The sequence below is a fragment of the Lepidochelys olivacea genome, assembly GCF_965140295.1.
Source record: "Lepidochelys olivacea isolate rLepOli2 genome assembly, chromosome: 2".
Taxonomy (NCBI): domain Eukaryota; kingdom Metazoa; phylum Chordata; order Testudines; family Cheloniidae; genus Lepidochelys; species Lepidochelys olivacea.
In genome coordinates, this window is record NC_140412.1 from 123,456,519 (window position 1) to 123,476,013 (window position 19,495).

A 19,495-nucleotide genomic window follows, 5' to 3' on the forward strand; every position below is an offset into this window, starting at 1 on the left:
AAAAATATTACTTTGCTGGAGTGCTTTAATGCTGTGATAGATTCTAACAGATATGATACTATTCACATTTCAAAAGACAGGTATATTCTTAAAATTAATCTAAATTTATGAACACTTTAAACATTTTAAAGCATGCTCAACTGAGAACATTTTTGTTTTCACAGGCTGATATAGCGCCGCTGATGGCTTCCCTTATTGGTGTTCCTTTTCCCCTTAATTCTGTGGTAAGAAATACAAAAACATGAGTTTTACTTTAAAAAAGGCTGCATGTTTGGGGGGGGGGAGGGGGAAGATGGGGAAAAAAAGATAATTTTGCAAACTTTTGCCATAGTTAATGGGGACTAGTCAAGGATGAAAAATTAAGCATAAGAATGGCAGCATTAAGGCCTAAGCAGGTACAATTTGCCTTTTAAATATTATTTTGTAATGTGTAACATATTTTAAATGATGAAAGTAGTTGATCCATTGTAACTTGTAATTCTGAAAGTATTAAATAGCCACCTTTTTACTTAAACCATGCAAATACTCTGTTAATTTTCTGTAAAGAAACAATAGGGTATGAGCTATCGTTCTTTTTCTTTATTTTTAATTGTAAGAGCTGAAACTAAAAAAAAAAAAGTTCCTGAAGTTTAATGTTATTTTTAATCTAATTAGTTAGTTTACTAAGATATTTTGAGATGATATTTTATTTCATTAGGTTAGTTGATTATTTGATTTCTTATTTGGGATAGATCTCCTTTTTTAACCTTTCAATTTATCTATTTGTATTCCTTATTGCTGTCGGTCAGTGGCTGTCTCATATAACAGAACAAACTTTCTTTATTTAGCCCTAATTAACAACTAAAGCTTTAATTTGCTTTTATATTGCTTACCTCACATATGCGTATACAGTACATAACAAAAGTTAAGAGGGGAAAAAAGCAAATATGTATATTTAAAAAAAAACGAAAAAAACTTTTCTGGAGACTTTGGACAGATTCTGTCTTCTGGTCCATTTCCATATGTGGTCAGCTGATACTCTCCCTAGTGCTGGGAGAGTTTTTTGTTGGTGTAAAGCTAGCTTAATCAGTTCCTATGCCACTCTTCCTCTAAACCCAAGTAGAGGGTGTCACTGGAACATCTCTGAAGACCATTGCCAGCTGATGTTGTAGGTTAGAAAGCACATTCATATGGGATTCTTTAACTTATGCTGTGGCTGGGGCTGGAGAGTCACAAGGCTGAGAATTAGGGCTTTCTACATGGGGAAATTGACCGCATAGGTATACTGGAATAACTATTCCGCAGTAGCTATGTTCCCCTTCCTCCTCCAGGTGAACACTCTGTGTGGGAATAAAAATGACTTTATTCTACAAAAATAAGCTATGCTGGTGAATTTCCTTGTGTAGACAAGCCTTTAGGGAGCAATAACAGTTCCCTTCCAGCCTGGCTCCATTCTCTTGCACTAAGTTGATCTTGGCACAGGAAAGAATCTGAACCTTTAGCGGGAAACAGATACATTTTGAAAACATAGTGTAGACGGTACATGGATTGATTAAGAAAGGAGAAGAACAAAGAGAGAATATTAATGGGCCCAGAACTTGTAATAATTCAAAAAATACTTACTTCATATTAGTGTAACAAAAGGTTCTGCTCACTAGTTAAAAGTTGGACTTTTGTCTTTTGGAGAGATTTCATATGAAGATGCAAAAACACACAACGTATTTACTGTTAAATATATACATTGAACATAGGGCTTAAAAAGGGGGGGGAGGAATCTTTTTTGTATGTCACTTTCCCAAATTGTAAAATAGAGATAATGATATGTCTAGTTGGCAGCTGGTATCTAGCGGAGTGCCCCAAGGGTTGGTCCTGGGGCCGGTTTTGTTCAATATCTTCATTAATGATCTGGAGGATGGTGTGGATTGCACCCTCAGCAAGTTTGCGGATGACACTAAACTGGGAGGAGTGATAGATACGCTGGAGGGTAGGGATAGGATACAGAGGTACCTAGACAAATTGGAGGATTGGGCCAAAAGAAATCTGATGAGGTTCACCAAGGACAAGTGCAGAGTCCTGCACTTAGGACGGAAGAATCCAATGCACCGCTACAGACTAGGGACCGAATGGCTAGGCAGCAGTTCTGCAGAGAAGGACCTAGGGGTGACAGTGGACGAGAAGCTGGATATGAGTCAACAGTGTGGCTTTGTTGCCAAGAAGGCCAATGGCATTTTGGGGTGTATAAGTAGGGGCATTGCCAGCAGATCGAGGGACGTGATCGATCCCCTCTATTCGACATTGGTGAGGCCTCATCTGGAGTACTGTGTCCAGTTTTGGGCCCCACACTACAAGAAGGATGTGGAAAAATTGGAGAGAGTCCAGCGAAGGGCAACAAAAATGATTAGGGGTCTGGAACACATGACTTATGAGGAGAGGCTGAGGGAACTGGGATTGTTTAGTCTACGGAAGAGAAGAATGAGGGGGGATTTGATAGCTGCTTTTAACTACCTGAAAGATGGATCCAAAGAGGATGGATCTAGACTATTCTCAGTGATAGCAGATGACAGGACAAGGAGTAATGGTCTCAAGTTGCAGTGGGAGAGATTTAGGTTGGATATTAAGAAAACTTTTTCTCTAGGAGGGTGGTGAAACACTGGAATGCGTTACCTAGGGAGGTGGTGGAATCCCCTTCCTTCGAAGTTTTTAAGGTCAGGCTTGACAAAGCCCTGGCTGGGATGATTTAGTTGGGGATTGGTCCTGCTCTGGGCAGGGGGTTGGACTAGATGACCTCCAGAGGTCCCTTCCAACTCAGATATTCTATGATATATCTATGCATCTTTGTAAAGTGCTCAGAGATGTTTGAAAGACGATCTCTGTGCAAGTGCTGTCTTATTTTACAAATGGAGAAATTGAGACACAGAGGTTAAGTGACTTACTTGATGTTCCACTTCAAATATGTGGCCAACCAGGCTCAATCCTAAAATCAAGGAAGTTGGTGAAAGCTTTCTTTGACTTGATTGGAAGCAGGATTGTCCCCGAGATCTTCTGCATCACAGTTCTCTGCCAAAAGATCATCCTTTGTCTTTAGTTACTTTTAAGCTTCACTTCTTCAGCCTTTATTGGCTTGTTAATTTGTTGCATAAAAATTACATAATATAAAATATGTTCTTCTGTTCAGAATTTTTTTTCTGTGAGGTTTGAGAAAGATAGATCTTATACTATACTTCTTATATTGATTAGGTCTGATACAGAGGAATAATTATAAGAAGAGTATTTGTTGTCGTTTATAGCAATAGATATTTGAGTAATTGTAACTCGTTTTACTTTGTTTTGTCTAGTTTTGGATTATTTGACCAAATATGAATCGTGTTAATTCATGTTTAATGTTTGCAGGGAATTCTGCCTTTGGACTATTTGAATAATAGTGCTCATTTCAAAGCTGAGAGCATGTTTACAAATGCTGTTCAGATTCTTGAGCAGTTTAAGGTAAGTAAATTAACATTCAAGAAAAAATTTGAAATGAAAAATATTTCATGCCACTCTGTTTAAAAGGTACTACAGTATAGTATACACATCTAAGATAACATTTTGATGATGGCATATTGGAAGTCAGAGTAAAGGGAAATCACATGTACATACTATATGATATGAAATAGATAAAAAGCAGATCTATGTGAGATTGGAAATTTCTTCTTTAAATTTAAGAAAAACTTTAACTTTTTTGAATAATTTATTCTTTTTATTGTCCTGAGCATAAATGAAGTTCAGTAATGATTATTGTGCATTATACTGGTGTAGAGAATTTAATTTCTAAGAGTCCAGCTGGACCTTGGGTGTGTGTATGCAGCTCAAGTTGAAGTTAATGAGAGCAGTGCTTACTTATGTGAGGGCAGAAATTGACCCTAAATTTAATTGTGATATCTGAAAAGATAAGGAGGTTGCTATCGATCATGAGTGGGGAATCTGTTTTCTATGCAACTGGGGTTGGAACATTCCAAGCTCAAAGTTCAGGGCCAATAAACAACTTAATCAGAAGGTAATAAGTACCTGTCTGCTCATGAAGCATAATGACCAGTAAGTGTTTCAACCAGTCTTTTTCTTTTTTTCCACAACACCATTATTTCTATAGTATTTATGGTGTTTGTCAACTTTTTTGCAGGTACATTCGCCTCTTTAGTTAATAGGGTGTTCTTATCTACCCCCCCCCAAAGTTGTTCCTGGTTCTTGGCTTTGAGTAACTCTTATCCTGTCTTTTTCTAGTGATAAATTTCCTGCTTGCTAGCTTATTTTTGAAGTCTTTTAGGGGCATAGATTGTGTGTGTTTGAAGGAAAAATAAGATAATTCAAAAATAATGGGAAGTAGCTCAGCAGCTTAAAGAGATGCCAAGTGGGTCCATTGACCGTAAGTTTCCTGTGATGGACAGACCTGACCACTACTTGTATTTCCTGGGGAAGATTTTGTCTTGAATGGATGTGAGATATGTTGGAGATTGTTGCTTGAAGCTGTCAGATCCTGGGAGCAGTATACTAGAAATTCCCTTGCATCTTGTATGCATCCATTAGGCCCCAGGTCAAACTGGTGCAGGAAGCCTGAAAGATATTTTCAAGGTCTTCCAGGCTGAATGACTACGATTGCATCCGAGCCTTCCATTTTTGTGCACATCCAGTTTGAGAAGTCCAATAGCATCATTTCACATCTTTACAGCGGTGCATTAGTTCTTGTCTGTTGGAGTCAACACCGATGCTTGGGTATGATCAAATCATTGATTTTATTCCTTGATTGTGTTTAGCTTTGACTCTGCTCAAAGTGGAGCCACCCAGTAAACACTGATTATTTTTTCTCACCTTGTACATTGTGGAAGTCCTACTGTGAGAATTTCTGGTAGGTGGCTCACATTTGCTTTTCAATTGAATCTTTAGGGGTACTCTTTCAGCACTGTGCAAGGAGTTGTAAGGAACTCTTAACTATTTACAAGAGTAGAAAACCCAAAACCCCATCCATTGTGGTAAAAATTTGACCGTTGTTGCTTTTTTACAGCATTAAGAACCTTTCATATATCAACCTAAACATTAATTTCTAGTTACGGCTTTTATGTTCATTGCTTTCATAATTTGTTTGCAGATTAAGATGACTCAGAAGAAGGAAACTACATTATCATTTCTATTTGTACCTTTTCAGTAAGTGCATTTTAAATTTTTTATATTTTACCTGAATAAAAATTATTTTATTTTTCACTTTGATAAGTATTTCAGTGATAAGTATTTGATAAGTATTTATGGGATAACAGACAAGCACTAATGCACAGAGATGCAGTCTCTCTTTCAAATATACTGTGAGAATGGTATCCCAAATCTTGCCCTCAGATATGAATGAGAGCTGTGCATGCTTATGAGAGTGGAGTTTTTCCTTAGAATTTATATTTTGGAAGAATTTAAAGACATAACTTTTAATCATACTTAAAATAACATCAGATTTTAACATATATTTTCAATCCAAGCACATACATTAAGATAACTTTTTCATTCTATGGTATGGTTGAGTATTAAATAATAGATTAGAGACATTCTTAGGATTGCAGGAGTGTACAAAATGTATGGTTTTTTTTCTAGGTTTGCTCCCTTTTATGAACAAAACATCCCTATACCTCGATTGTAGTGTATCTTCAAATACAGTTGCTTGAACATTTCCATTACAAAAGTGAATTTCAGTTACTAATAATGGTCTTGAATGAAATTTGGGGTGAATCTCAGGGAGCAGTCCTCTCCTCTATCCCTTTCCCTGCTCCCCCCCCCCCCCCCGGGGAAGTTTAATCAGAAGTGATTGAGCCATTTTTAAGCATGGAATGAGTAGAGGAAAATGAAGATTTCCTGCTAAGAATAAATATTTGTGGGGTTCTTTTAAACAGCTGTTCAGCCTCAGCGAAAGGTATTGGGAAATTTTAAATTTAAAAGGCACACCTGTCTCATGAAAATTGGATTCGGATTGGCAGAGTTTTAAAAGTTTTTAAAACAGACAAAATTCATGCACAAAATATATCATTCTGAAATTATTAAAACTAAGAAAGTCTCATTCTTAAATTATTAATGCTAACAATCTCCCAACATTCCATTGACAATGCACAGGTATGCAGACATAAATTGAGTGGAAATTTCATTTGATTAGAAGATATCTGGTAATTCCACTGAAGTGGAGTGGAATTTTGGCTTTTATAGGTAAAAGATAGTGAGATATGATATGCTCCTTTTCTTATGACAGTTGGGTGTATGTATGTCGCAACTGAACTAAGAGGGAATTTGCCCATTGTGTGGATGTATTAGACTTTGGGCCATACATAGAAGGGGACCTGCAGTACACAACAGTTATGCCCCGCTTCCTCAAAACCTGCTTGCAGGAAAAGCAGCCCGTTGCAGCTAGCTGGTGGGGGCTTGGAACCAGGGTGGGCCAGCAGCCCCCCATCAGCTCCCCTAAGTTCGCTGTGCAGCAGCTGCCCAGCAGGCTATCAATTGCCGGGCAGTTGAGCTGTCCCTCCTCCCACTGCCGTGTGCTGCTCCTGCTTTGAACATAAGAATGGCCATACTGGGTCAGACCAAAGGTCCATCTAGCCCAGTATCCTGTCTACCAACAGTCTACTATCTACCAACAGTGGCCAATGCCAGGTGCCCCAGAGGGAGTGAACCTAACAGATAATGATCAAGTGATCTCTCTCCTGCCATCCATCTCCACTCTCTGACAAACAGAGGCTAGGGACACCATTCCTTGCCCATCCTGGCTAATAGCCATTAATGGATTTAACTTCCATGAATTTATCCATGAATATATTTATTTAATATTTCTCTTTTAAACCCTGTTGGAGTTGCTCCTGGGAGCCTCCTGCTTGCTGTGCAGGAGGTTGGGGGGAAGAGGAGTACTGAAGTCAGGGTGTCCCCCTCACCCTGCTCCTGTACCTCATCTCCACAGAGCAGGGGGGACATGACAGGGAGGCTCAGGATGGCAAGAGCTTGCCGACAGCAGCTGCTGTCTCAACTGGCTGATCTACTTAAAAAGGCAGTGTATTTAGAGTGGGGTCAGCATACTTAAAGGGGCAATGCATGTCTGTGTGTGTCTCTCTCTCTCTCTCTCTCTCTCTCTCTCTCACACACACACACACACACACACACACACACACACACACACACACACACACAGCCGCACCCTCCCGCCCCGGCACTTTCACACACACACACACACACACACACACACACACACAGCCGCACCCTCCCGCCCCGGCACTTTGGAAAGTGGAGGGAGTGGTGTGCTTCAGTGGGATAGCGTGGGTTCATCATCATGTTCGGTTTCCACAGGAAATGTTTGCAGCCACTGCCATGCGTCTACTGAGTCTCCTCCCTCCATTTGTGCTTCCTTGTAGAGAGTGTGAGGTTACATTAACAACAATGTGTTAACCCTTGAGGGCTCAGCCAAGTGCTAGTTCATCATTTAGGAGCAAGGCATTCCCTGGAAATATCCCACCCTCTGACTCCACCACCTCAACCAAACTTCACAATCATCATTGCTGTGTACAGTATTAACTTGTTTGTTTAAAACTTATACTGTGTCTGTCTATCTGTCTGCCTATCTGTCTATCTAAAAAAATTTCCCTGGAACCTATCCCCCCCTCCCCCCATTTACATTAATTCTTATGGGGAAATTGGATTAGCTTAACATCGTTTCACTTAAAGTAGCATTTTTCAGGAACATAACTACAACGGTAAGCGAGGAGTTACTGTAGGTTGTTTGTGCTTCTGACAATAATCTGCATTGGGGCTAGTCTGACTGTACACTCAGTTCAAGCTACTTTCTTCCCGAAAGGATTTCAGTCTTGAATTAGGCCCATGAGTTTGTCTTCAGTAATAATTAGTTCTGTATTCAGTTCTTGGAGTGCTCCAAAAACATTTTATCATTTGGAGCAGCTGCCTTTCCTTCAGGAAATGAGACTGGCTTAACTGGAGTCTGTAAAATCCTAAGAGCTTTAAATATCTCTTTTTGTGTTGTAGATTAAATTTGCTAAATAAGATTCCTGTCTTTGTGGACAGAGATTATTTGCTGTGGTATTTTATACCACAGCTTCCTCAAAGGGAAAGATTCAGGATCTTTAAGCTCTCAGACCCCAGTCAAATAGTCTCAAAAGCCTATTAAAAAGTTTTAATCAAAACTCTGATTAGAAATGACAATTTTGTTATCAAAGTATTTGTCAATCCATGTGGAACAAAAATGCCATATGGGATGTAGGGGCATTCAGGTTTTTATTTCGGTCTGAATCTGCCATGAGGATATTTCCTTTGTTTCCTGTTTTTTTTCCAGAAGGACCTGTCCAGTTCTGTATTATGATACTTTTATCTTACATTATTGCTGAATGTACCGTTAGGAAGATATAAATGCTGTTGATTTCATGATAGATAAGTGTTTTGTATCTGTTTTGGTTTTTGAGTTTCGATCAATGTAAGTGGAAATCCCATAGATATTTATAATTTAACAAATATGCGGGGGGGGGGGGATGTTCTTCCTGTTCTTCTTCTTTTTCCTTTATGCTGCTTTTCCTGGTGAGAGTTGTGGTGGCAGCATGGAGAGTTGGGAGGACCCAGACGTCCCTTTCCTCTGCAACAGATTCCAGGCCCCCCTGGGGATTTCCCAGCATTCCCAGGCCAGCCAGGAGATATAACCCCTCCAAAGTGTCTGGGTCGGCCTCCCGAGTGACATCCTTATCAGGTGCCCAAACCACCTCAACTGGTTCCTCTCGATCCAGAGGAGTAGTGGCTCTGCTCCAAGTCCCCTGCATAGCTGAGCCCCTCACCCTGTCATGGAGAGTAAGCCCAGAAACCAGTGAGGTTTCTCTGCAGGGTGGCTGGGGAAAATGTTCTTTAAACTTAATATGAGCCTGTAGTAATTTTGTTGTACAGTCTGTTGCCCAAGTAACATTAAACAGAACAAACAATTGATTTCTTGAGATTCTCTTTAATAGTATCTGGTTCAGTTGATTCAGTAATAATTCTAATCATAGATGACTTTCTAGGGCTCCTGTGTGTATTAAAAATAAACAAACAAAATGCCATAAATGTGCAAATTAGCATGCAAATAGCCTGCATGGTGAAAGGTTTTGGACTAGCACATGACAGTTTGTGGTATGAATCTTTTTAATCTTTCATCTTTAGTATATTAAAGATAAATATTCTTGTCTTGCTGAAGTACTGAAGATGAGTGCACTCATCGACAGTCTGATGGTCTTTCCAACTTAATTCTGGGAGAGGAGAGTGAAAAGCTTGACCAGAATCACTACCTAACTCTCATAACAGTCCTAAATTTCCAAGAGTCTTCCACCTGGAAACTTACTGTTAGGCAGGTTACTTGACACCAGGGCTTGATTCTGCAGGGTGCTCATCACTTTGGCACTGATCTGGCAAAGCATATGCTAAACACTAACCAGATGAGTAGCCTCATTGACTTCCTGGCTTAAAGTTAAACATGTGCTTGAGTGCTTGATTGGATTCGAGACCCTCTACTCAGCATCTTTCAGAAACGAGGCGCCAAAAGGCAGCATGACTATTGTCTTGCCGTGTATATATTATCAATAGTTGACGACACAGTACTTCTTATTTCATAATTATTTAAATTGGATAAGATTTCACAAAAAGAGAGTACATTTTACTGCTACGTTAATATTCTATACTAGGAGAAAAAAATCCTTGGAGCTGAAAAAAATCACTTAACATTTTATGTTTATTTATATTTCCTCCTATTTTTGGAAATAGTGGAAAATGAATTGCACAAACACAAACTACCTTTTACAGGCAAAGCTGCCCAGAGGGGAGGGCAAAGGGGCAGTTTGTTCCAGGCCCCCCATTTGAGAGGGCCCTCAATCCATGGAATTTGAGTGAGTGGCATTGTGACCTGGCACACAGGGTTGCAGCACCTCTCAGGTTTGACAACCATGGTCACAATGCTCAGAGAGGGGACCTGGGCCCAGCCCTGCAGGACAGAAACCTCCACTGTCACACTGTCTGGAGTGGCTCACAACTGTGAATGCCTACCTCGGGGGAGACTGTCAGAAGACATGGCATATACCCCAAGCTGGTGGTATGTTCTATAATTAGATTTTATCAAGTCAGCAACAAGTGTGAACTCCTGGATCACTATACCAGTCTCACCATGGAGTCACACACAGTCCCCTTAGACTCTCCAGTCTACCTTGCCACCCAGACGAACTGAACTTGTGATAATGGTCACTTCACCAAAAATCATACCACATCAGGTTGCTCCCAGTCCCAAGAGCAGTTATTGAGAGGTTAAAGCAGGTAAAACATATGTACAAGTGAATAACAGTTTGCAATTCCAAATGATGGCAGTGATGTAGTAAACTGCCAGTTTCCCAGAAGTCTTTTCAGGGTACCCAGATAGTTTCTAGGGATTTCTGCTTTGCATTGGTACACTTTCCTGTAAGAGTCCAGACAGTCCAGAGATGAAGGATCTGTCCTTGAATCCATATTTATAGCTTCTTCTGACAGAAAAAAAACTGACCGTGGTCTCTGCGAACATGAGCTTTTCCTTTAATTATGGTGAGTGAGGAAGGCTCTTTGAGTTTTTGACCCTCTGGTGATCAGACACAGTAGCTACTTGTTTTGGAATTAGCATTTTTCTGTTAAAGTCCTTCATTAGCATTCGACAAGGCTTCTCTGATGGGTTATGTAGTTAAAGGGATATACACAACGTAAATGTTCGCTGCTGCATTATAAAAGGTCACAGACAAGTGAAAACAATGCAAGTAACTTCCCAGTAGTTTTATGAAGTCTTTGTGACTTTTATGAAGTCAAATACACTCTTCTATCTTCAACAGTCACTTTGATCAATACTAATACACAAATGAATTGACCTGAATACACTTTAGCATGACCTGGTCTGCCGGTGTCACAGGGGTGAGTGCAGGGCAGGCAACCACCGCCCCCTCTTTGGGCCTTAGTTTTAGGGTGAATAAGGTGGGGTGCCTTGGTTTCAGATTTTGCCCAAAGCCCCCAAAAACCTCTGTGCAGCCTAGTCTACAGGCAGGGGTGAAAGTAAGTCTAGGGACTTCCGGTATGGGGCTGGGCTGGGGCTGAGGCTGGCTCTGGCCCCCGGAAGGGGTGGAGCCTCGGGTGGAAGGGGCGGGGCTGGGGGAGTCAGAGCCAGCCCCGGCCCACCCTGAACTGGCAAGTGCCTCCCCCACCCCCACCTGGGGAAACAGCGGCAGCCGGGGGCTCTGGCAGCGGTTTCAAGGGCCCTGGGCCCTTTAAATCGTCCCCGGAGCCCCGCCACTGCTTCCGCAGGGCTCCAGCTGCTGCTACCGCCCCAGGCCCTTTAAATTGCCACCCCAGCCCTGCCTGCCGGGGCTCTGGCAGCAATTTAAAGGGCCGGAGGCTCCAGCCGCTGCTGGGGGCCACAGGCCCTTTAAGTTGCGCCTGGGGAAGCCGATTCACCCCGATACGGCGCACCGGCTCTTGCCGGTACGCCATACTGGGGTGTACCGGTTTACTTTCACCTCTGTCTACAGGACTAGAGTTAATAATAGCAAAGCTGGGACGGTTTGACCTCTATTCTTTCCCACAGACGAGTGTGTCCCAATGCATTTGGTGTAAGAAATTATTAGTATATTGTAATTGGAAACGCTACAGCTGCATCCCAATGACTCAAAATTCATTGAAAATATACAGTATTTGGAGATGTAAGTAGGGAGTTAATGTAGGATTTACACACAGATTGTGCTAATCTATGATTGCTCTTGTCTGCTGTTGCAGATAAGCAGGGTTCTGTGTTTGCATTCCCTCCAGGCACAACTGTCCTTCTTGTTAAGGTAAGAATAATTCCCTTCCCCCACTATTCAGTGATGGATGGTGAATTTGTACAAAGGAGTTAATTGCACTTTTTTTTCTGATGCTAGAAATCAAAAAATTGCAATACAGAAAAAGAGCGCACACCAATTAAATAATCTACTTCCACCTAATTTACAGGGCTTTTGTGAGGCATTATTAACTAATGTTTGTAAAGTGCTTTGAGAGCGTCTGAAAGATATTGTAGAAATCCAAAATGTTAATATTATTCCATTTTTAGAATATTATTCATTTTAATGTAAATTTTAAGCAAGTTAAAAGTCTGTATAGAAAGTTCTTTAATAAGTCCCTTGTAACAGTATTTAAAATCACTTTTACAGGAAGTAATTGGATGGGTGTTTATATTAGGCCCATACCACAAGGAACATGGATTTGAAATCTTTTTAAAGTTGTTCCATATAACTGAATTTTCAGAAATTCTGGAACAGATCTGAATCAGAAATTTCTGCTTAAGAAATTCTGTATTTCCAGTTGGGCTAGTCAAAAATTTTCTTTTGAAACTGTTGACAGAAAATTTAGTTTTTGACAAATTGAAAAGTTTAAAGAAAGCATCTGAAAATTTTGATTTCTCAATGAAAACTTTTTTTGTTTTGTTTTATTTTTGTCAAACTTTTTATGGAAAAAGAAACCTTTTTTCCAACCAGCTCTATTTTCCAGACATTTTGTTACAAAGTGCCCTGGGAAATTTGTATGTCAACTCCAGATTTCATGCTTCAAAGCTAGAGTCTTTGATATATTCCAGGTATTGGCAACCTTTGTCCCGCTGCCTGCCAGGGTAAGCCCCCTGGTGGGCCGGTTGTGGGAAGCAGCGGCCAGCACATCCCTCAGCTTGCTCTGTTTCTCGCAGCCCCCATTGGCCTGGAGCGGCGAACTGCGGCCAGTGGGAGCTGTGATCAGCCAAACCTGTGGACACGGCAGGTAAACAAACCGGTCTGGCCCGCCACAGGGTTTACCCTGGCGGGCCGCGGGCCAAAGGTTGCCGAACCCTGATATATTATGTGTTGCTGAATATAATAATATGAAAGTGTTGGGAGCTTTAAGACCCTTTACTCACTTAATGTTGACACGGAGTCCAAACTCAATGAAATTTACTCCTATTTAAATCAACTTTTGGCAATAGAGATTACATTGAACTGAAGCAAAAGTCTTCTAATTTCCACAAGTAATTTATTGTCTAGGAAAATTGTGGCTAGCATGATGTTCAGAGGATAACGGGGAAGATTATAACTCGGCCCTTTTGCATGTGGATCCCAATTCCACTTTTTTTGTTTGATTCAGCAGTCAAATGTTGTGGAGGACAGATGTGACCACTCTGCACTGCCATCATAACTTGAGTGGTGTCTGCATGCCCAGATTGAGGTGAGTTAGAACTCTCAGACAGCCCTAGTTATTTATAAGGAAGCATCTGGCTCCAAGTGCTACAATATTGTTCACACCTGAAAGTCTGGCAGAAACCTTTATGGAGGATCAAATCTGAACAAAATCATGCCTTGAGTCTAGTTATGAGACTCTGTTACAAGTGTGAAACTCAGGAAGTACTTACTTGCCAATTACAAGTCTACTGCAGATTGAACAAGACCATGACCTGCTTCCACAAGAATGAATCATGTTATTGATAGAGTCTCTCACTTGTGTGCAAAATCATTGTGTGGCTCATGCCACTGGAAAATCCGTTTGATTATTTTCTCAGACTCCTAGAAGGCCACAGGAAGAAAAGATCCATTTTGTTAGGTAGGGGTTTTTTCCCTCATCCCTCCCACCCCAGAATAAAAATCTTCAAAAGCTGTTTGCTTAGCAAAACAGGAGACTTTACTGTTATGCACATGCTTCCAAATTCTGACCTTTTGACTTTTGCACATAAGAAAGGAAGGTAGCAAGGTGCCAGATACCAAAAATAAAAGGAAGAGTAAGAGAGGACAAATAGTAAAATAAATCCCAGGATTTGCTAGCAGGTAAAAATTGATGTCCGGGGAAACAGTCTCTCTCATTACAGTGTGGTTGTAGCCCATGTCAGTTCCAGGATATTAGAGACACAAGGTGGGCGAGGTATATATATAGGATTCTTCATTGGGAAATAACTCAGATATTTTGTACTATTTAACGGTAAGCATATATCTTGTTGTATGTGAGAGATTTTCACATCTGATACAATAATCTTCAGATAACTGAATTTGTTGGCATCTTAAACCTAGTTATACCAAAGAGATCTTTCTTTCTTTTTTTTTAACCATAGATCAGTAATCTGGTACACCTTTAGTGTAGTGCATGCAGGGTTCAATCCACAACTACAGTTCAATGAGAATTGTGTCTGTACCTTACCATGCACCACCCTGAAAATCTAGCCCTCTGTCTTTGTTTTTCAGTATTAGTTTAAAATGTAACACTCTTAAATATATGCCAGATTTTAACCTAGAAAATGTTAGATCACACAAGGCAAGTCTTTCTGCAGAATTATGCATTATTTGCCATGGTTACAGAAAAGAAAATGGGGATTTTATAATGTGGAGTGCATCTTTGAAGTAATCTGGGAACTTCAAAGAAATGCCATATACACAGACATGTTTATTCTGTCTTTACTCTTGCTCTGACAGCTGAAGATGTAAAACTGCCTTGTCTCCCTTTTGTCTGATGTTCTTTCAAAACTAGTGTAGTAAGGTATGCTTGCAAAATTGACAGTTGGTGCAAAGAAAACGGGGTGACTTTTTTTTATCGTTTTAATCTGAGATTGTGTCCCCGGAGGTACCAGAGCCCCTGGTGCCATCTTTGAAGCATTCTAATATTAACGAAGTGGATCTTGTGGTGGTTCTTAATTCAGAAAATGCCAGTTCAGATGGTACTTCCCATAATGCACTGTGACAGCCGATCTGAAGAATTCTGGGGTGTCAGAAAGAAACAGGAGGGAGTAAGGGGCTACTGTAGTAGAGGGAAAAGTTATTAATGCAGGAACTGTTCCTCTTCTGTTTGCATCTCATTTTACAGTGCAATAAAAATTTACAGTCCAAACCCATTTATCTGAAGGCTTTGGGATGCAAATAGTTTAGTTTATCAGGGGAGTCAGCTGGTGTCCTCTTCATAGTGTTGTAGGTGGAGGGGAGGGTGCTTCTCCATTGTCAGCTATCTCTGGAAAGAGAGCTAGTATTCTGTTTGTGTGGCCTCTTCTTCACCCTGTTAAAAAGTGGGGACCCAGATTTTAGCTTGTCTCTCTGTGCTCACCTTTATCCTGCTGTCTTTGCAGAAGTAGGTTGGCAGTTCTTCACTGTTTTCCAGGTTTTGAGAACATCTGTGTATCTATTTGTGTAGACTCCCATATTGCCCTGAGAGACAAAAAGGTTTAACTAAATATATTGATAAGTTACTCTTGAAAGTGAGAGTGATTACCTCTTGGGTTGAAAAAAATGAGTGAGTGGGTTATAATGTGCATAAACCACAGCTAAAAATGTCAATCAATATCTGTTTTATTTAATACACTGTTCATAAAGCTCACAGTTAAGCAGTATTTTAAAAGTTAACATTGAATCGAAGCCTTTGACCGGGGGATGAAACAATCCCTCTTACAAATCAGGCTTCCTGTTGTTTTCTAGTTTCAATAGCACTTGTAGCAGCTTTTAAGTTTTACAGGAAAAGCTCACTGGGAATTGCTTTGGCCTAGCACAGAGAACTGTGACACAATTGTATTTACAATAAAATAGGGGGAAAAGTAAGGTTGAGAACGAGCTAAAGAGATAATGTATTAGATAATATATCCCCAGTATAACTTTATAAATATGCCGTTTGCTTACTTCTTCATTTTATAGTGAGCAAGGATTGGTTCATTAAGTGGTATAGCCATTGTATTTAATGAACCAGCCAGCACATGACCTTTTGTAATACTAAATTAGATTTTTTTAAATGTGTTTTCCATCATTGAAGGATCTTTCTCCACTCCCCCATTAAGCTTCTTGCACCCTCAAGGGTCCCACATCCTGTCTACTATTCTTCACGCTAAAAATAGCTAGATCCATCTTCCACTGGAGTTTCTCAATTCTGTTTCTGAGTTGGCCAGAGGAGTTGCTTCATAGAGTGTTTTTCTTCCTCCTGACCTCCAGTTGACATTAACTCCTTGTGATACTGGTTTGCATACAAAATATGCAAATATGTAGCCCAACCATCTTATTTGTCTCTTTCTGATCAGTGTGTTGGCAGCAGGTTGTTTAACATGCCTGCACATTTTTCTGTCTCTTATCTTTAGGGTGACCAGATATCCTGATTTTATAGGGACAGTCCCGATTTTGGGGGCTTTTTCTTATATGGACACCTATTACCTCCCACCCCTTGTCCCAATTTTTTACACTTGCTATCTGGTCACCCTACTTACTTTAGCTATCCAAGGGACTTTCATAAGTCTCCTGAGGCATTTACTTCTGAATACGTGAATATGCTGTATCAGGGACACTGATTTATGGGAAATGAAAAGCCAAATGTAATTTCTAGAATTTGAAAGTCCGGGATTATACCATTATCTGGCAGACCATTTTATGGAGTTTCATTTATGTCCTACTGTTCTCTCTCTTTAGAGAGAACAATATAGAGATGCTCTTGGGGTCTTGTTGACCGCTGAAAGTACTTTCCCCCTACTTTCACACCACTATGGTCTATGAAATAGAATAGCAGGAGTTTAAAACAGAAATTTTAAATTCCTATTCTTTTGTTACTCCAGGTGTTAATCTGCTTGTTACTTTGCTTCACGGTGTCTGCTATAGTCAACATTACTTGTAAAGTGTTAGTAAAATGAAGCACTGAGTTGCAGAGCTATTTGAGTATAACATTACAGCTGGACTGGTTGATTTACAGCAACAAGAACTGCACAGATTCCAGGAGTCAGTGGTCAGGATCCATGATGATTAATCAACAAGGTTAACAACATGCCATGAACACGAGCAAGGGAGGTTCCCACATCTCATGAAGTTAGTGTTTCACACAGATTTAACAAAACAACTCTGCATCCATTTAAATAGTCACAGATATCTCGAAGGCCTGTAATTGCATTTTTAAATATCAAAATATTAGATTCTGAATAAATTATTAAAATTAATATAGAGATATAATTTTGTGAAGTCCACAGTTTTCATAAATGGAATTTTTTTCTCTGATCGTTGCCTCTGTAAGCACCATACAACAAGAATTGTACTGTACAAGAAGTTTGATTGAAAATAAGCATTGTAGTTCCTGACTTCGATTTTGAAATATTTATTTCACCAGGTTTTCCTCAGTTCACTGAATAATCTTATGACTGTGTAGCATCATTTGCGATTTTATCCTTTTATGAAGATCATCTGCCCCTGGTGGAAACATGTCAGGGTTTTATATCATGTATTCCATCCTGCTCACACCAAACTTGTACAGCATCCGGCGTACATCATTAAAATAAATGATGCAGTGACAAAAATAAGCTAGTTTATATCTACACTGTTAATTCCTTCCATAGTCAGATGCCTTTATAGAGATACTCAAGCTGCAAAGGGATTGGAGATATAAATTAGAGCCCAGGCTTCAGATTAACTCGAGCTGGGACCTGCCCACTTTTCACTGAGGATGCAGGGAAAATCACTCAAATGCTGATCTTCCACTGACCTTTCCACAGTTCCCACTGAAAGAAAGACAGGTTCTCCTGCAGTTGACACAATTAACTGGGAAAGAATCCTAGAGCATCTCCGCACAGAGTCCTGGGATATGCAGACACGTATGGGTGAGTGCAGAGACAGTGAAGACACAGTAACCCAAGTAGGCCTTTGCTGTGGGGACTGTCACACCTGGGCTAGCCCAAACTGGGTGCCAACCACTTTGATTAACTATGCAGTGAAGACATACCCCCAGTATCAGCAATACAAGTGCTGCAAAGGAAACCATTCCTCTAACCTTTTTTCCTAGTCTATGAGCCTATCTTGTCATTCATTGTTAAATTCAGGGTCCTTTTAATATCATTGCTTTAGTACTGGATTATAGGGTTTTATTTTTTAGCCTAATTGTACAATAATGTTGATATAAATAAATGCACAAACATGCATAATAAAATAAACATACTAGCAATGGTGTATCCAGATGTACTGTGAGTGTCTACTTTTCCGGGATTTTATTTCATAGCTTGATTGCAATGTCCTACATAAATGGAATTATGCTGTTAGAGATGGTTTCCTCTGAACAATGTTGATAGATAGGAATCACTGACTGGCCAGACAGAGTCCCCTTGAGATAACAGTAGCTTCATTTCATCACAGCAGTGTATTAATGCTGTCAAGCACCATTGTTTTATGTGAGGTATGAATGATGTGATGGAAATATTAAATTTGTCAGGTGTACTTATGGCAAGAGCAGCTAACATCTCTTTAGGGACAGTTTACAAGTAATTGCACAGTTAGCCCAATTATTTTGTTACATAATTAATTGTGTTTATACATGGATGAAACTGTTATCTGTCCTCCTTGAAGTAGAAATCTATTTCTTGGTTATTTGTGTGTTTGTATGTGTGTGTTTTTTGAACCTTTTCAGGGGAACAAAATCTCAACTTTTAAGACTGTATATTATTACATATGTACAATAATGACCTGTGAGCTCTTATTTTCATGAATTTAAGCCTCAGAGTTCTGTGCTATAGGAAGTTGTGATAGGCATTTTTGCTTTATTTTACAGGTTTCATTCTTCCCAAAAATATTGGAGAAGAGTGGAGGAAAGAATGAATCCACTGTCCTCATTCTCTTTGCATGTTCAGTTTTTGTTAATTCATGGGAAAGAATGAAAAAACTATTTTCTTCTGTGTTAATTTAACCTTTTGGATAGATTAATTTTCAAAATATAACTATCTACTATCCCCTCTATTCGTCTTAGCTTGTGAAAGATACAGGCTTGGTGTTGGTAGCTAGGCCCATTACACTAAGCTATATATTTTAACTTTTACTTTTTTTTCAAGTGCTCAATGTTTTTGCAAAACTAGTTACTTTATAAGCTATTTGAATAATATTAAAATAATTACTTGTAAATGTGTAATAAAAGGGGAAAGCAAACAATAAAAGCATGCAGTATACACTGTCATTACAGCATATGTGTGACCCATTACATACTAAGTGTGTGGGGATAACTTGAGATTCAGATTGTGGCCAAAATAAATGTGCTTGTTTTGGATTCTGAACCCCTTAAAATGTCAGGGCTGGGACTGGGGGGTTATGTGGCTTTGAATCCCCAGATCTGAATCCATCTCGTGGTTTTGGTTTCTAGTCAGATCCAAAACCAAATCGACTTATTATCCAGTTCATGTTCAGATATTGCTTAAACCTCAGCATTTCCCATGAACTTTGGCTCCAAATGGTGGAAATCTCATGAGATTAGATGATTCTGTGCTATTTGTTCTTTTAGACTGAAATCCGGCATGTATTAAGCCAGGGGTCGGCAACCTTTTAGAAGTGGTGTGCCGAGTCTTCATTTATTCACTTTAATTTAAGGTTTCGTTTGTCAGTAATACCTTTTAACGTTTTTTAGAAGGTTTCGCTCTATAGGTCTATATATTATATAACTAAACTATTGTCGTATGTAAACAAGGTTTTCAAAATGTTTAAGAAGCTTCATTTAAAATTAAATTAAAATGCTGATCTTACAC

The 19,495-nt window shown here is 39.7% G+C and overlaps 1 protein-coding gene across 5 annotated transcripts in view; it reads left to right on the plus strand.

Moving 5' to 3' along the window:
• Window positions 1-19,495, plus strand: part of PIGN (phosphatidylinositol glycan anchor biosynthesis class N) — a 142,312-nt gene that overhangs the window by 65,741 nt on the left and 57,076 nt on the right. For 3 of the 5 annotated variants that reach the window (XM_084618707.1, XM_084618708.1, XM_084618706.1), the window contains 4 exons: window positions 165-224; window positions 3,370-3,462; window positions 5,099-5,154; window positions 13,147-13,227. In XM_084618707.1, the coding sequence (XP_084474833.1) occupies window positions 165-224; window positions 3,370-3,462; window positions 5,099-5,154; window positions 13,147-13,227 (290 nt within the window). The remainder of the gene's footprint in view (window positions 1-164; window positions 225-3,369; window positions 3,463-5,098; window positions 5,155-13,146; window positions 13,228-19,495) is intronic. The other 2 variants (XM_084618709.1, XM_084618710.1) reach the window with 2 other exon arrangements.